The sequence below is a fragment of the Mus pahari genome, chromosome 22 (genome assembly GCF_900095145.1).
Source record: "Mus pahari chromosome 22, PAHARI_EIJ_v1.1, whole genome shotgun sequence".
Classification (NCBI taxonomy): Eukaryota; Metazoa; Chordata; class Mammalia; order Rodentia; family Muridae; genus Mus; species Mus pahari.
In genome coordinates, this window is record NC_034611.1 from 27,191,573 (window position 1) to 27,209,363 (window position 17,791).

A 17,791-nucleotide genomic window follows, 5' to 3' on the forward strand; every position below is an offset into this window, starting at 1 on the left:
GGATTGCAAGTTTGTACAACCACTCTAGAAATCAGTCTGGCGGTTCCTCAGAAAACTAGACATAGTACTACAAGCATATCCAGCAACACCTCTTCTCGGTGTATACCCAGAAGATGTTCCAACTGGTAATAAGGACACATGCTCCACTATGTTCATAGCTGCCCTATTTATAATAGCCAGAAGCTGGAAAGAACCCAGACGTCCCTCAATAGAGGAATGGATACAGAAAATGTGGTGAATTTTCACAATGGAGTACTACCCACAAAAGCCCACAAATACCCACTCTCATGATTCAGTCATGTTATAAACAACTTGGTCCAAGTTCTAACTGTGTGGGTCTACCTAATTCTCCTCTCCTCAAACCTCCAAGCTCCATCTATGCCTCCAAACTTGAGGCTAACACCAAAATGAATGTCTTTTCATGCCATCCCTGCCCACTGTGTCCACTTGACTTCATTCCACCTACCCTAAACAGAATCTTTAAGTCTTACCTAAACTGCATATTCTGTGCAGTGGCTCTGGTTGATATGTTCATATCAGACACAGAACTAACAACAAAAAACTTATTAGATCTCACATAAAAATACAAATAATATGAAAGATCATGGCAATATTTTTACCCCTTAATCCCCTACACACACACAGACACACAGACACACACAGACACACACACACACACACACACACACAAATCTTTAATAGTCCTATAACAATGATCTCTAAGAGAATTGCCTGAATAAACACCAGGGCACAAAATTTAAAAAAAAAAATGATAATTTCTATCAAAGAATACATTGAGCTTGAAGAAGACAAAAAGAAATGAATCAAGAACTATGGAGAGAAGAAACACTTCAATGATGCCAGAGAAAACAGAAATTTAAGGTAGATGGAAATGAGGAAGAAAATCCAGGATTTGAGAATGAAATTAAGTAAAGATATAGAGACATTGAAGGGAACTCAAGCTTAATTGAAGATAGACTTGAAAAAAACTTATCAACACAATTACAAAACTTAAGAAAAAAGACATAGTAGAATAAATCAAATATAAGCATTAGTTGTTTCCTTGGAGTTTTTGAAAATAAGTTAAGAGTAAAACCAATGTTGTGTCATTGATTTCAAGGTATATTACTTCTGCAAATATTCAATAATTATCTTTTAAATAATAAGTACCTATTGTAATATTAACTAATTAGAAGTCCTTTAGCAATTGGCTTTTTCTGTACTATAAGTTCCTAATACCAGGACTTGAAGTTAAAATAGAAGTAGACAAACCAATCAAAGAATATGAAGGAGGGGCAAATAAAAGAACATGTAGGAAATGAGAGCCATCATTTAAAGACCAAATCTTCCAACTACAGGCATAGACAGAAGAATCCCTAACTGTGGAACAGAGAAGATCTTCCAAAGATCATAGAACAAAATTTTCCTAAACCAAGGAAATATGCACCTATATAGATACAAAAAAAAAAAAAAGAACACCAAATACACAAGCAGAAATATAAATACCAGATCCTTCATAGTTAACATATTAAGTGTACATAACAACAACAACAACAAAAAAAGAACTTAAAAGAACAAGGGAGCCCAAGGAACAGGGGCACAGAGATGAAGAATAAAGCAACCAAACAAAGAATTTATTAGATTTCTGTTTGTAAACCTGTTGATATCTATATAGATATAGATGATATAGATATAGATATACAGATATATATATGGAAAAGTATATAAAGTTGTAGCTTAATGGTAGTGTTTATTTAGTATGTCAAATCTTTGGTTTTATACTGCTGTCATCTTTTCTTTCTCTTTTTTTGTAATGTCCATAAATTATGATCCTCATACAAGCAGCATAGTACCATTTCCCCAGGCCCATCTGAAGATGAATCTATATTTATTTGAAATAATCTTCCTATGTTTCTATAGTGGATGATGTAGCTCCAGTAACGCCTGCATTCATGATGTTCTCCCTTGCTTGGGCCATCTTCCAGAGAGTTGGGATTATACGCATGAACCACCAGACCCACCTCAGAAGCTCCACTTAGTTCCCCAAGGGCTTTTGTGCATACATAAAACACTGGAAAGCATTAGTTGTTTCCTTGGAGTTTTTAAAAATAAGTCAAGAGTAAAACCAACTATGTGTCATTGACTTCAAGGTATATTACTTCTACAAATATTCAATAATTATCTTTTAAATAATAAATACCTATTGTAATATTAACTAATTAGGAGTCCTTTAGCAATTGGCTCTTTCTGTACTATAAGTTCCTAATAAGCTTCAACTTAAGATGAAATTAAACAAAAACATAAAAAGTACAGTTTTCTAGTCACAAATATCTAGCTTTGGCAATGTAGGATGTGAACTGATAGGATCATGCCCATATAAGGTATATGACTTTTGCACAATGAGCCATTTCTAGTTTATTTTCTTGTTGCTGTAATAAAATACCCTGGCAAAAATAACATGAGAACATGAACAGATTTTGTGGAAGGAGATGCAGAGTTAGCTTGAAGGTAAGGTGAAATGAAATCTGCTTTCTCTAAAAACTCAGTCGTGCCAGGCAGTGGTGGCACACGCCTTTATTCCCAGCACTTGGGAGGCAGAGGCAGACAGATCTCTGAGTTTGAGGCCAGCCTGGTATACAGAGTGAGTTCCAGGACAGCCAGGACTACCCAGAGAAAACCTGTCTCAAAAAAAAAAAAAAAAAAAAAAAAAAAAAAAAAAAAAAAAAAAAAAAAAAAAAAAACGAAAAAAGCATAAATAAATAAACAAATAAATAAATAAAACTCAAATGTGTCATGTATTTTTCTGGAAGATGCCTTGGGAGGGATCTGCAGCAGTGAATAGTTAGACTGCTTTGAGATTCTGGCAGTCATGCTTGCTCTGCACCCAGCCAAGAGCTCTGGATTTGTGAATGAAACACACACACACACACACACACACACACACACACACACACAGAGTGCAGTGTTATTTTTAATATGCCGTACTAGCTTAATGATTGGGTATTTCCTGGATGTCCCTGTGGACACTCCCCTCCAGTGTTTTTGAGTTAATCCCTTTGAAAATCTATATTTAATCTCTGCTACCCCAAACCCAATCCTGGATTCTTACATGTCCTTGGGCATTTAAGCCTGCTCTTTCTGCTTCTCTATCATGGTGTGACCTGTTCTATGCCCCTCAGGGCAGAATCCCTTCATCTTATCCCTGGTTTCTTTCCCAGGAGTCCTAAAGAGTCCTGCCACTTCCAGCCTGTCCAGCCATTGGCCTTTGGCTCCTCATTGATTAATCAAAAACCAGATGGAGACATTGACCCCTCAGCATCTGGACATGCAGATTCCTGTGTGATTAGGGAAGCTAATGAGGTTTCAGTTGCAGTGTGGCCAAGAAGTCTGCTTGGGTTCCTGCAGTGCAGAGACTGCACTTATTTTTTTTTTTTTTTTACTTCGTGTATCTTTTCTGTTCTGTTCTTGATTTTTCAGAATTCTGTCTCAGTAGACTCCCCTTCTCCTGTCCCACTCAAAGCCCTGTAGCCTAAAGCTACAGTCACATCACAGTCACATTTCTTCCTGTTCCTGCTAGCTGCAGGCCAAGAAGAGCTGCTTCCTTACTGTAGGTTTAGATTTTTCAAAGCCTACTCTTTTTTTTTTTTTTTTTTTTTTTTTTTAGGGTTCTTTAATGTTTCATCCTTCCTTCTAAGCCTATGGACCCAAAGTAGGGGAGAAAGACCATTAATAGGACTGGGGGGTTATGGACCTGTTTAGAAGTAGTTCCTTGGGGTGAAACACCAAACAAAAATCAGTAGAGGTGACGCAGTCCAGGAGAAACCACAAAGTACTGCTGAATCAGTACTAGTCAGTAGAAGCAGCCAGAAGCAGCCGGAATAGCATGAGGTGCATTTCTCTCCTGCTCTACCACATGAGGACCAATGAAGCACTGTACTGCCAGCAAAGACCAGTAAGGCATACCAGTGCAAGAGGGTTCTACATACCTTCTTCCTAAACATCAAGTGCCCTCTCAAGGGGCTGTTTTAAGGAAACATCACGTGATCTGTGTTGGGGCTTGCTTCCATTGCTTTGTGTTAATTTGGCTCCCTAAATCACACAGAATCTGCATGTACAGATGTTGAGGGTCACTGTCTCCAAACTGGTTTTTGATTAATCATTAAGGAGCCAAAGGCCAATGGCTGGGCAAGGTCAAAGAGGCAGGACTGTTAGGACTCCTGGGAAAGAAACACAGGGAGCAGAGGAAGAGAGTCCAAGATGAGACAGGCATAGAATGCACCACAGCATGACAGAGAAGTAGAGAGAGCACACTTAAAGGCCCACAGACATGTAAAAGTCCACAAAAGTGTCCAAAGGGGCCACTCCTCTAATAGGGTCTGGGGTAGCAGAGATGAAATATAGATTTTAAAAGGTTTTAACTCAGGAATGCTGGAGGGGAGTGTGCGCTAGCCTTGGGAACATTCAGGGAAGTGTCCAACCATTAAGCTAGTAAGGCATATTAGAAAATAACACTACTGTGTGTGTGTGTGTGTGTGTGTGTGTGTGTGTGTGTGTGTGTGTGTGTGTGTGTGTGTTTCATCCACAAATCCACAGCTCTTGGGTAGGCGCACAGCAAATGTGACGGATGGGATCTCAAAGCAGTTTAACTGTTTACTGCTACAGATCTCTCGAAAAACAGCTTCCTTTAAAACAAAAAATTAGGTATTTTCTTCATTTACAATTCAGATGCTATCCCGAATGTCCATTATACCCTCCCCCTGCCCTGTTCCCCAACCCACCCACTCCCGCTTCCTGGCCCTGGCATTCCCCTGTATTGGAGCATATAATCTTTGCAAGACCAAGGGCCTCTGCTCCCAATGATGGCCAATTAGGCCTTCTTCTGCTACATATACAGCTAGAGACACAAGCTCTGGGGGTACTGGTTAGTTCATATTGTTGTTCCTCCTATAGGGTTACAGACCCCTTCAGCTCCTTGGGTACTTTCTCTAGCTCCTCCATTGGGGGCCCTGTGTTCCATTCAATAGATAACTGTGAGCATCCACTTCTGTATTTGCCAGGCACTGGTATAGCCTCACAAGAGACCGCTATATCGGGGTCATGTCAGCAAAATCTTGCTGGCATATGCAATAGTGTCTGCATTTGGTAGTTGATTATGGTATGAATCCCCGGATGGGGCAGTCTCTGCATAGTCCTTCCTTCAGTCTCAGCTCCAAATTTTGTCTCTGTAACTCCTTACCTGGGTATTTTGTTCCCCATTCCAAGGAGGGGCGAAGTATCCTGATGCCCATGGCACAACTGAGTTTTTAAAGAAAGCATAAACTTCCACTTCTCCTTACTGTCAAGCTATCTGTATGTATTTCCCTCACAGAATCTGTTCACCTCATGACAAATGTATTGAGAAAAGTTCAGGCATTGTGCTATTAAAATATTCAGGAACTACTGCAAAATATCACTAGGTATATTAAAGAGTATAGAGTGGGCAAAGACTCATGATCAGGATTAAATAAACACTCTCCAGATGATTCTACTGTATTCTCTAAGCTGATTAAGCATCATACTAGGATATGTGACTTCTTCAATAACTATCCATGTATTTCTACATCCTGAACCCTCTTGTTGTATAACTCCTCCTATGAATGAATCCTGGAGTTCTAGTACTGAGCAATTTTTTTCTTTTTAGTAAAAATAGCTCTTTAATATCTTATTCTGGAAAGTATTTGGAAGTTTATATATTGCTATAGCATAAACATTATCTTTGTGCTACATATTTTGAGTTAGTATCTATTTTTCATCACTGCTATTAATATGCTTGGTGATTGCTCATTCAAATCATAAATTTAAAAATTATTCTATATTTCTTCCTTTCTTTCTAATACTAAATAAATGAAGCTAACACTTTTTAAAGTATGTAACTTAAGGAATACTTATTTAGAAACTACCTAATTCTTGATTTTTGTTAATTTAGATGTTGTATAAGTCAAAATATATCTAATAGTTAATTCAATATTTTCTTCAAAATAATCCAAATTCTGATTTTTGTTTACCTAGTAATTGTGAAAACACTGAAAGAAATGTCATGGATAATCATTCAAAAGGACTAATGGTTTCCCCTCAGTTTGTAAATTAATTTAAGTTTCCAGCCTCTTACAAATAGCTTTCCTCATTGACAAAGCGAATCTAAATCTAATATAAGGATATTCTTAAACTTTATCTGAAATTTTTGTTAAAATAACCACTATAGTTTTGTATTATGCTGTTCAATTTTTCAGGAACTAAAATGATAAAAAGATAGCTTTTTATAAAAATTAAATAAATTATATTCAGACTTATAAATATGCCTTAATTTTTGCTCTTAAAATAAGTGGAATTTTGAATAAATTTATCATTGATGGAGATGCCAAAATTTTGTCTAAAATTTTTTGTTTTCTCAATTACTATCATTTCTTTAAAACTTCTTTTTACTCTTGAAATCAGCTAAAAATCTGTCATAGCCTTTAAAAGTGTGACTGTTAAACTTGTTTGAGGAAATATATAGAATTTTTAAATCACTACTATTACACATATTAATTTTGTGCCATGCTCATAAAAGGAGTCATGGTTATTAATCTCTACACTCTTTGTGCAAAAATGCCCCCTGTACTCGGATCTAGACACTATCTTTGAGCAGATGGGTTACCATTTGTCCAAGGCTAAGGCCATCTGAGTCTTTTTTTTTTTTTTTTTTTTTTTTTTTTTTTCAGAGTTATTTCAGTTGGGAAATTTTATGTTCTTTTTCTCTTTGTGCCACAGCTTCTAAAAGTACAAATCATACCCGTCATGTTCTTGTGAAGATACAAACAGGGATTAGAAGTTTGGGGAGGCAGGAGTGGGTGAGTGAGGAAACACTCATAGAAGCAGGGAGAAAGGGGGATGGCATAGGGAATTTCCAGCAGTGGGGACCGGGAAAAGGTCATTTACATTTACATTACATTTGAAATGTAAATGAAGAAAATATCCCCCAAAAAAAATTGGAAAAAAAAAAGTTTGAAGTCCACACGCATTTAGATATTTTATTTCATCTTCCCTGTGGCCATCTTGTGATGTAGGTAGGCCAGTAAACAACTGCTTTTTTATTGTACCTGTTCCTTTGAACAGTGTTTCTATTCTTAACATCCAAAAGCCTGGACTAATAACTTCACAAATATTAATCACAATGAAGTGATCACTGCTTATAGGCTGAAGGCCATGTTTATCTTACTCTGTACTAGCAGTGTGAGAGATACACAATAGATTCTAGATTGGTGTTAGTCAAATTAATTATTAAAAAAAAAAGAATTAGTGCAAATGATTGTGGCTATATTGTCTGACACAGAATTTACCATTACTTGATATATATCTCGATCTATTCAAATCACAAACATTATAACCTTTTACTCTCTGATCATTCAAATTTTTTAAATCTTTCTTATCATAGACCTAAGCATCATCGAAGTTCAAAGAATGTGAATTGAATAATTGCTTAAAAATGCAGATTGTGTTTCATTTGACATATTCTAAATAAAAATCACCTGTGATACTGATTTGTACTTCTCAGAGAAATTACATTTACATTTTTCAAATGTAAACTGTTAACCTAGTTTGATTTGATAACTGCATTGTTTATCCACACTTGCAGAGGTAGCCCTCTGGAAATCACTTCCAAGAATCCTAAATGTTATTTTAAAGAAATGAAAATGTCACTAGAGATATTGAAGTTCTAATTGGTGATCAAAAATATTATGAAAGTACCATAGGATTAGTTATAGCAGAAGCCCTACCTATTAGCACACACATTAACATTTTGCTTATATTTGTTCATAATGACTACATCTCCTTAGCATAGAATATAGATATAATTCTGTAAATAGGTTTATTTGGATGGAGAAAGTTATTTAAAATACTTGACTATGACTAACAGACCTATTGATTTAAAAAAATCACCATCATTATATAACCTAGTAACAGACTCATCAATTGAGGTACACTAATAACACTAGAGTGTAGAGAAAATCTTGGTACAGTGAATTTTGTCTTCTGATTTGAATATGGAAGTAATTTAGTTGTACAAACTCCTTAAACATAATAGAATTTTATGTAGTCTCCAGCTAATAACTTTTTTATGTTGCTGTTTTAATGGGTTTTAGAAGTGGGGAATTTAACGAATGGTGTACTAAGTTTTGTTACCTGCCAACTTGGCCTAGTCAAGAGTCACCTAGGAAACGCATCTTAATAAAAAATTATCTCGAGCAGGTTGGCTTCAGGGAATGTTTGCGAGTGACACAGACCACTCTTGTAGGAGGCACCATTCCATAATGAGAAAAGGCTATCTAACATTTCACAAGCAAGGAGCCATGTGCTCACTCCTTGGAGGCTATTGACTGTGGATGTGAGACTTTAGGTTCCAACCTTGACTTCTCTGCAGCAACTGACTGTAACCAGAAGTTGCAAGCCTAATAATCTCTTCTTTTCTTGTATTGCTTTTTTTGTTCTGTGTTTTGTTTGTTATATTTTTGTGGGATAGAGTTTATTATGTAGTCTAGCCATCTAGATGTCCTAGAGAGTGCTTGGATTAAAGGCATGTGCGACAAAGCTCATCCTCCCATATTGCCTTTTATCTTATTTATTTATTTATTTATTTATTTATTTATTTATGTATTTAGGGGGGTTATCTTTTTTGGATACTTTCTTTATTTACATTTCAAATGTTATTCCCTTTCCTGTTTTCCCCCCAGAAACCCCTTATCCAATCCCCCCTCACTCTGATTCTATGAGGTTGTTCCCCCATCCACCCATCCACTCCTACCTCCCCACCCTGGCATTCCCTACACAGGATTAAGGGCCTTTCTTCCCATTGATTCCTGATAAGGCCATCCTCTGCTACATATGCGGCTGGAGCCATGGGTCCCTTCATGTGTACTCTTTGGTTGGTGTGTGTGTCGGGGGGGGGGGGTTGTATATGTTATCACACCTATGAAACTAAAATGAGGACAAATGGTATGATTATATGAAGCACCACCATTTTTCCACAGTACATGGTAGTAATTAAAACAACTATATTTCAAAGGCTTGTCTACTATAGAAGTGAACTATTTTGCTAAACTTGTGCTTTTTCTAGATTAAAAAAAAAAGTGAAAGGCATGTAAGAATTTTCTAAAGGTACATTGATGCTATTAGACAAAATAAAAATACCAAACTTCAGTCTTCAAGGTCACAATACAGTGTTCTTTAAAAACTAAACAAAATATAGCTGCTTCTATATTTCATTTATTCTACCCTAAAGTATTCTATAAATTCACCTTCTAATATGTTTCCAAATAAAGTTTAGATAGTGCCAACAATTCCAAACCCTCTTTGACCTCATCCTTGATCTATTTTTTAAGTTTTTAATTAACATTATTTAATGTTCTACTAGAAATGCTTTTCAATGTCTCAGCCAGGTCACTAGTCCAACGAGCTTTACTACTCATGAGACGCATTGGCTCCCTCCTTACACATGATGGATGGAGTTCTTTCAGTCTCTACAAGTGCTCTCACATCAGGCTCCTCTCCAGATGCCCAGAGCAGAGCAGTTAAATGAAGTTTACAATATTGACTATAACAATTGTAACAGGCATGGGTGTTGGTCAATCGCTGTAATAACCCCTTTCTGTGACTGTTAAGCCACAGCCAAAACTATGCTTAGGCCTCCTGAGAGGCTTTCCTCTAGTGTCCATTGTACCAAAAGGAAAATCTGGACGAACCCCAAGCTGACTAGTTTTGTAGGAACGAGGTACCAGATGGAGTCATTTTGGAAGAGAAATGAGAAATTGAGAAAATGTCCCCATTGGTTTGGAGTGTTGGAAAGCTGGTGGTGCATGTTCTTTGCTGATGGTTTATGTGAGAGGGACCCAGTATAATGCAACCACAAACTGGAGACAAAAGAGACCCACAGAAAGCTCCTAGCCTCTAGGTCTAAGACCAAGTGCCATGAGGAAAAGTACCTCCAGGACAAAAGGAGATCAAGGCCATCAAAAGAGGAAGATAACAATAAATCAAGCTTCCCTCTCCTATCTATACATAGTAACCCGGTCATACATTAAATAGATCAGTTATCCAAAACAGTTTAAGAACAGAGGTATTTAGTATCTGCTAGCAATTGTTTCCTGACTATATTTATTCCTAAAAAATGTTGCTTAGCCCGTGCTTTATTCTCATGGTATTGAATATACTGTGCATTTGTATTTTTTTCCCTTTTCTATGTTGATGTTTAATGTGAGGGAAAATAAAAAGATAATTCTTGACAGGTGCACGTATCTACATAAGGCATCCTTCCCATGTATAATACAGGACCTTATAATAATAAGACCTAGAGTGGTGTATATAAAATCATTGCATGAAGAACCCTTGTGAGAGCAGCAACTGAGTTCAAATTTTTTAATAGACTGTGGATTTTAACTCAATTGGCAGTATATTTATTGTCCCTTTGAAGTAGATAGCTTTTTCTAATATGAAGAATTTAGATTAATGTTCAGTATTGTTAACAACCACATTATAGCATGCTCAAGAGATGAAACTGTGATTTTTTTTCTTTTGCCATGAGGCATATGCTGAGCTCCATCAAATGTTCTTTAATGCCTTCTTTTGAGAAGTGTCTTCCAAAGATTTGCCCATTATTTACTCATGTTGATTTCATGCAATTAAGTTCCTTTTGTATTTTGGGTCCTGCATGTCAAATGTAGAATTTGAAGATACTTCCTCCCAATTCATTGCTACGTCCTCACTCTCTTTCCTGGTCTTCAAAATGTGTCCTAGCTTACCATCAACCCTTGTGTAGCTTTCTTTTATTTCCTCTGCTTCTTTGATGTGTATCTAAAACATGCAGCACAATTTTGACTCTTAGCCTAAAATTTTATAAGAGTATTTTAAATGTTTGAATTTAGGCTATTGTTTAATTTCTAAATAGTTGGCTATCTTTTCTTCTAATCCTGGAATTAATTTATTTTGATACACTATGTTAGATAATAGCTGTGTACAATCTCTCTGGTTGTAAATAGGGTTTCAAAGTTCTTTGTTTCCTGTTGGTTGGATTTTGTCAGTCTGACACAAACCTTGGCATACCTAGGAAGAAGAAAGCACATCCCCTATCACATTGACCTATAGATAATTCTGTAGAGAATTTTCTTGGTAAACAATTGATAAGAGGGACCATCCCACTGTAGGTATAGCTAACCCACGGGAAGTGGTCTTGGGTTTTAAGGCAGGCTGAGTAAGTATGGAAAACACTCCAAGAAACACTATTCCTCTATGATCTCTTATAGTGAATATTTAATCTCAACTGGAGGTTTCTACCCTGCATTTAATCGTTTTGTTCCCAGATGAAAGACCTAAACTTTTATATTTATAATAAGCCTACAAAGCACTACAGCTAGGCAGATAGCTACCCTCTAAGCAATTATGTCTTCTTCTTCCCCATCAATAACCCCTAATTATACCTTGCCATATTTTATCTGGGCTGCACTTAACTCCATTTGGCTAGCCTGCAATGGCCGTATTTTCATGACACACTGACCCCATGGCCTCTTTTCCTCTCCTTCTCCTCTTTCCCCTTGTGGTCCTCCTAAGACACCAAGCCCAGGAACTAAAATTCCACCTACCTGTTTTCTGCCCAGCTATAGGCTATAGGAGCAAGATCACATAGCATTACTTGATGTATGTGAGGATTCACTCATCCCTGAGGTAACCAGGCCCAGTATTTAGCGTTATGATACATAGCAAGAGACCAAACCCCAACAGTCGTTCCTTCATTTCCTGCCTTGAGGTGCTGCCTTGGCTTCCCCTGAGGATGAACTATAGTCTCTAAGCCAAATATTTTCTCTAGTTGCTTTTTTATAGTGTTTTATCACAGCATTAGAAACCTAACTAAGACTCCATCTTTCATTACATTACCTAGTTTCAAGAAGAAAAACTTTCAAACCTCCTATTGAGTTACGTTCCTTCAAGCAATTCTCAACAAACTTTTATACGTTCATCCACTTTATCATTTAACACTTTAGTTTCTTCATAGATTCTCCTTGTGCTCAGACCTTTACCTCAGTGGTTTCTATTTAGTGTGTCAGCAGTATTTCCCCAAAACATGGGTATGTATGTGGTTCAGGAATAGCAAACCAAAGCTTACTGATAATCCATGATTAATTCACAAGAGATTCTGGTGATTTTCTAAATGAGTTTTTTTAAAAAAAGAAACGACATTTTTTCCTCACCTGACACTTAATAAATCTAATCTGTGCAAATCTACCATAACAAGTATGAAAATGAAACCAACCCCCCAAAAAGGTGAGGCAGACACATGGAAGGAAAATAGTTATCAAAATAATAGTTTAAGCCTGAAGCTGGCTTTCTTCCCAAATATATCAGAAATACACCTTAAAAATCCCCACACTTCTCAAGCTAATTTGACTTGCTGATCAGGCACATAAATCAATGTTGTTTGTTTTCCTGTTGTATTATGTATTTTGCACCCTGTATAAGTTATTTCTATGCTGCTATAATAATATATCAAAACCAGACGTACCTTATAGATGAAAGAGTTAATGTGGGCTTATGGTTCCAGAAGGATTATCTATAATACTAAGGGAAGCTTGTCAATAGGTGGCTAGTACATGAAACTGAGTAGTTTTGGAGCGTTTCATAATGTTTTATTGTGGCTAGGCTTATAGAGTAAGACATCATGAGAAACTTGAATAACTAAAGTACCTCTCTTTCCCCCTAAGTCTTCAGTAAGCTACAGGATTAGTGCACTTTGGAAACGATCACAGGGAACACAAATTAGTCAACACAGAACGTGTCAGCTGTACAGCTTTTGGATGTATAGCTGAAGAACTCTATATGAGCACATGGCAGAGATATTTGTACATCCATGTTTATTGTAACGTCATTCACAATAGTCAAGCTTATGATTGGCCTACTTGATCAACAGATAACTAGAACAAGAAAATTTCCGATATGCACAACAGAAATTTACTCAGTTAAAACAAAATAAAACCAACAAACAAGACATTATACTGTTTGAAAGGAAACATACACAATTGAAGACCATCATATTAAGTGAAAGAAGCCAACTCTTAAAAAAAGACAAATAAGTTTTTATTTTCTTTTATGGATCCTATATTTTACAAGGATACATAAAATCACTTAAATATATAATAGGTGAATATATGTCATGAAATTGAAAACGATACTAGAGGGAAAATTTAAGAGAGTAGGCAGACAGGGAATTCAGAGAAGATGGTTTGTCACAGGACATAATCTCCTGGAATAAAATTGTTATTAAGAAACTCAGCAGCACTATGTAATTTGAACACCCACTAACTGTAAAAAGCACAAATATATCCACACATAAATTATCACTTTCAAAGAAATGATTTTACCTTTTGTCAGCCAGGTGAGGAACTTTAGGCAATACTGTTTTTTCATGCAGGTATATTTGAGGATATTGCTTGATGAATGCATCGTGAGCTTCCAAACGAAGGGAAGAATGCTGGCTAATGCAAGACAGGGAGAATAGGTGTAAGGGTCACACACAATTTTTTACAAGAGTTTTAATTTATTATATTAATTTTTTATTATTTTTGCAAAGCTTTTTATTTTTGAAGTTGAATAAAGCTGTTATTTAATTCAGCATAGTAAAATTTCTTTAAAATGTTTCCCAAATCTTTTGCCTATACATGCATATATACATACATATACATTCATACATACACACACACATACATACACACTTATGTATTGTATACAGTCTTCTAAGTCTTTGCAATAACTGATGAAAATGTCAGGTACTGTGTTTTAGATCTATAGTAAATAATTGTTATGTAGGTGAAAAACCTCAACATGTCCCACTCTGGAAAGTCACTGGAATCGTGTAAGATAGTTTTGGTGAGTAGACAATTAATTCTTTTACTGATAAATCACAAATTCCTATGGTACAAAAAGGTAAACTTCTGTACTTCAATGTCCTCACCTGAGTGAATTCTTCCACTGTAAACATACCAGTAAGCAAGATATATGGAAATAGGGCAAATGTTAAGAAATGTTGGGCAATAACTTTTGTGGGCATTTGAAATGTTACCTCATGTAATTTAAACTAATAACTACCACAAAATGTTATCAATATCTGCAATGCCAAATATTCATCTTAACAGCTTATTTCAGAAATTAGTAAAATGATCATCTTTCAGATGAGACATTGACAAACATCTTGTTCAATATTTGCTTGGTGGCAATGAATATAAAAATACAGAAGTGGATGCCCACAGTCATCTATAGGATAGAACACAGAGCCCCTAATGGAGGAGCGGGAGAAATTACCCAAGGAGTTGAAGGGGTTTGCAACCATATAGGTGGAACAACAATATGAACTAACAGTATCCCCAGAGCTCGTGTCTCTAGCTGTATATGTAGCAGAAGATGACCTAATCAGCCATCATTGGGAAGAGAGGCCAGGGCCAAGTAGTGGGAGTGAGTGGGCAGGGGAGCAGGGTGGGGGGAGGGTATAGGGGACATTTGGGATAGCATTTGAAATGTAAATGAAGAAAATATCTAATAAAATAAGTTTTAAACACAAGAAAACCAAGAAGGATGACCATTGTGTGGATACTTCATTCCTCCTTAGAATAAGGAACAAAATACTCATGAAAGGATACAGGTACATAGACAAAATTTAGAGCTAAGATGAAAGGATGGACTATCCAGAGACTACCCCATCCGGGAATCCATCCCATCATCAGCCACCAAACCTAGATACTCAGCAAGATTCTGCTGAAAGGACCCTGATATTGCTGCCTCTTGTGAGGCTATGCCAGTGCCTGGCAAACACAGAAGTGGATGCTCACAGTCAGCTATTGGATGGAACACAGGGTCCCCAATGGAGGAGCTAGAGAAAGTACCCAAGGAGCTGAAGGGGGCTGCAACCCTGTAGGTGGAACAACAATATGAACTAACCAGTACCCCCTAAGCTTGTGTCTCTAGATACATATGTAGCAGAAGATGGCCTAATCGGCCATCACTGGGAAGAGAGGCCCCTTGGTCTTGTAAACTTTATATGACTCAGCACAAGGGAAAGCCTGGGCCAAGTAGTGGGAGTGGGTGGGTAGGGGAGCGGGGGTGGGGGCATGTATAGGGAACTTTCGGGATAGCATTTGAAATGTAAATAAAGAAAATAACAAAAAATAAATAAAAAATAAACAAATAAACAAATAAAATAATTTTTGCCTTTGGCACTGTTAAGAAAAAAAATAAGTTTTAAAATTTTTCAATAAAAGTTTTTTTTTTGTTTTTTTTTTTTTCTTATGCAGCTAGATCCCAGTACAGGGAAATGCCAGGACCAGGAAGCAGGACTGGGTGGGTTGGTAGGTAAGCAGGGAAAGGGGAAAGGATAGAGGGTTTTTGGAGGGGAAACCAGGAAAGGGGATAACATTTGAAATGTAAATAAAGAAAATATCTAGTAAAATTAATAAAATTTTTTTCTTGTTTTTCAATCTATGCAAGCAGTGACACATTAAAATATTTGCAGCTATTTATTTGTTCTATAATATTTTTCCAAAACATTGTATTGATATTTGACACAAAATAATTTACCTGTATTTTTAAAATCTAATTTTATTTTCCTTGGTTCATACAGGAAGATAAGCATGCAATTTAGCATTGTATATTTTTATTATTTTCTCACAACATGACAAATACTGATCAAGTACGTACTCAGTTTTTAAGTTTGTCCACATATTTCCATTGAGCATTTTCAAAGATCTCATGTAAGTGTATTGAAAACTCACATTTAATCTATTTTACATATCTACCTAAATTCTTTAAATATTTGTTCCCATTGCATATATTATAGTAAGGTTTCATTTTATATTTGTGTAAACTAATGATGTTAATAAATACCTAAAGTACTTCTACTTTATTTATTAGCCACATCATGTAACTAGAATGTGAGGGATATATGATTGAAATTAAAATTGCACTAACTTGAAAGCCCATTCTCTTAACCTCTGAAATATAGTGTGCCAACTCAAAACAGCACATTTTTCTTATTATGTCAGGCACTACCTTAGTCAATTTACATACATTATATCATGGAATTCTTGCCTATGTGTATGAATTACATACTTTTATTCTCATTTCATACATGAAAAACTTGAGGCTCAAAGAACTATAGAAGTATTTATTTTTGTCTACATGCAGCTTGTGATATAGATCTTAGAAATGTATTCTAAACTGTGATTTAGATAGATCATCTTTGGAGTGGATTAAAATGAGTATATCCCTAAATATGAAGACCTAACTTACTTTTATTCATCACCTTATACAAATGTGACAGACATCTACCTCACCTATTTTTTGGGAATTCCAAATATAAACTGGATGGTTTACACATTTGAAAATGTGTCTAAGAAGGGAAATAATGAAGTACTATGCCTGGAGATGATATAATTCTCAGAGCAGATCTTCAAGTGTCCTTATGATATGATGATATGTGTTCTATATCACAAAAAATTTTGTAGTATATTCCTACTTCTCTATCTCCTATACTTAGGGGCCATGAAATCAAATGACAAAAGTACACAAGATCATATAATAAGGTAGAAAGCAGGTAAATGTAAGCAGTCATGCCCACAAAAAGGGATCTATGGCCCAGCCATTAAAGGCATACTGTTAGAACTAAAATACTACAAGCTCAATGTAGTCAAATCCTGTCATTGTTTTTATAAAAATCTATAAATCTAACTTTGATTTTAAATTTTTAGATTTTTTAAAATGTTGATAACTGCCATGACTTATTTTTATCCCCTGTAAAACCATATCATACACTGAAGCCTTACACCTCCAATGTGACTGTCTTTGGTGACATACAACTACAAGAAACATTGAAAAATATTGTCTAACTGCAACAGGAGGGAAAAAAAGACAGTGTAAGAGAAGTCTTTGAAGTAAATATAGAAAAAGTATTTTATAAATTGCAGTTATTATTCAGACACTCAGTAGATAAGGAGATAGTGGTTACAGGGCTTAAATGATTTTCTCAAGTTTACATAGTAAAATAAAAATACATTATGTAAACATAGATGCAGTCTGTAGATGCATTATGAAGAATAGGTGCAGTCTGATGGGGAAGGCAGATGCCCAGGTTGCATGTCAAGCTGCTAAGAATTGCTGCCTAGGACACTAGTAGATACGTGTCACCTCCCCATCTAAGAACATCACACGAACACTATTATGGCTCAACTCAAGCAAGTGAAGTATAAGGAAGAGCAAAGGAAGATGTGTACTTATATTTCAGCCTTAAAAATATCTTCCATAAAAGGTCCTAATGTCCTTTCCCTGTCTAGATTGAAGCCTAGGAAAATAAGGAGCAGAAAAGAGAAGCTTCCAGATCTACTGAAAAAAAGCTGTATTTTTTGCATGTCCTGGGTTCAAACTGTGTGGTTTCTTCAGCAATAGAATCCTACCATCAAGTTCTGCTGGGCACTAAGAGAAATGGCAATACCCTGCATCATTTAGGGGAGTTTGTGGATGAATAATTCATAGTAAACTAATGATATTATGAAGGTTTGATAGATTCCTAAAATTCCAACCTAAAAACATCCTGTCAGTCAAAAAAACAAACAAACAAAAAACAGAAACAAACAAAAAGACAAATCAACAACAACAAAAATAAAAACAACAAAAGCCCTTTATAGCCTAAAGAAAAAGAGGAGAAAAAAGATTTATCAAAGTAAACTACTTGAGGTACATGGTG

General features: G+C 36.0%; 1 protein-coding gene across 1 annotated transcript in view; it reads right to left on the reverse strand.

Moving 5' to 3' along the window:
• Window positions 1-17,791, reverse strand: part of Cnbd1 (cyclic nucleotide binding domain containing 1) — a 219,496-nt gene that overhangs the window by 182,376 nt on the left and 19,329 nt on the right. The window contains exon 3 of the mRNA XM_021221891.1: window positions 13,425-13,538. Within this exon, the coding sequence (XP_021077550.1) occupies window positions 13,425-13,538 (114 nt within the window). The remainder of the gene's footprint in view (window positions 1-13,424; window positions 13,539-17,791) is intronic.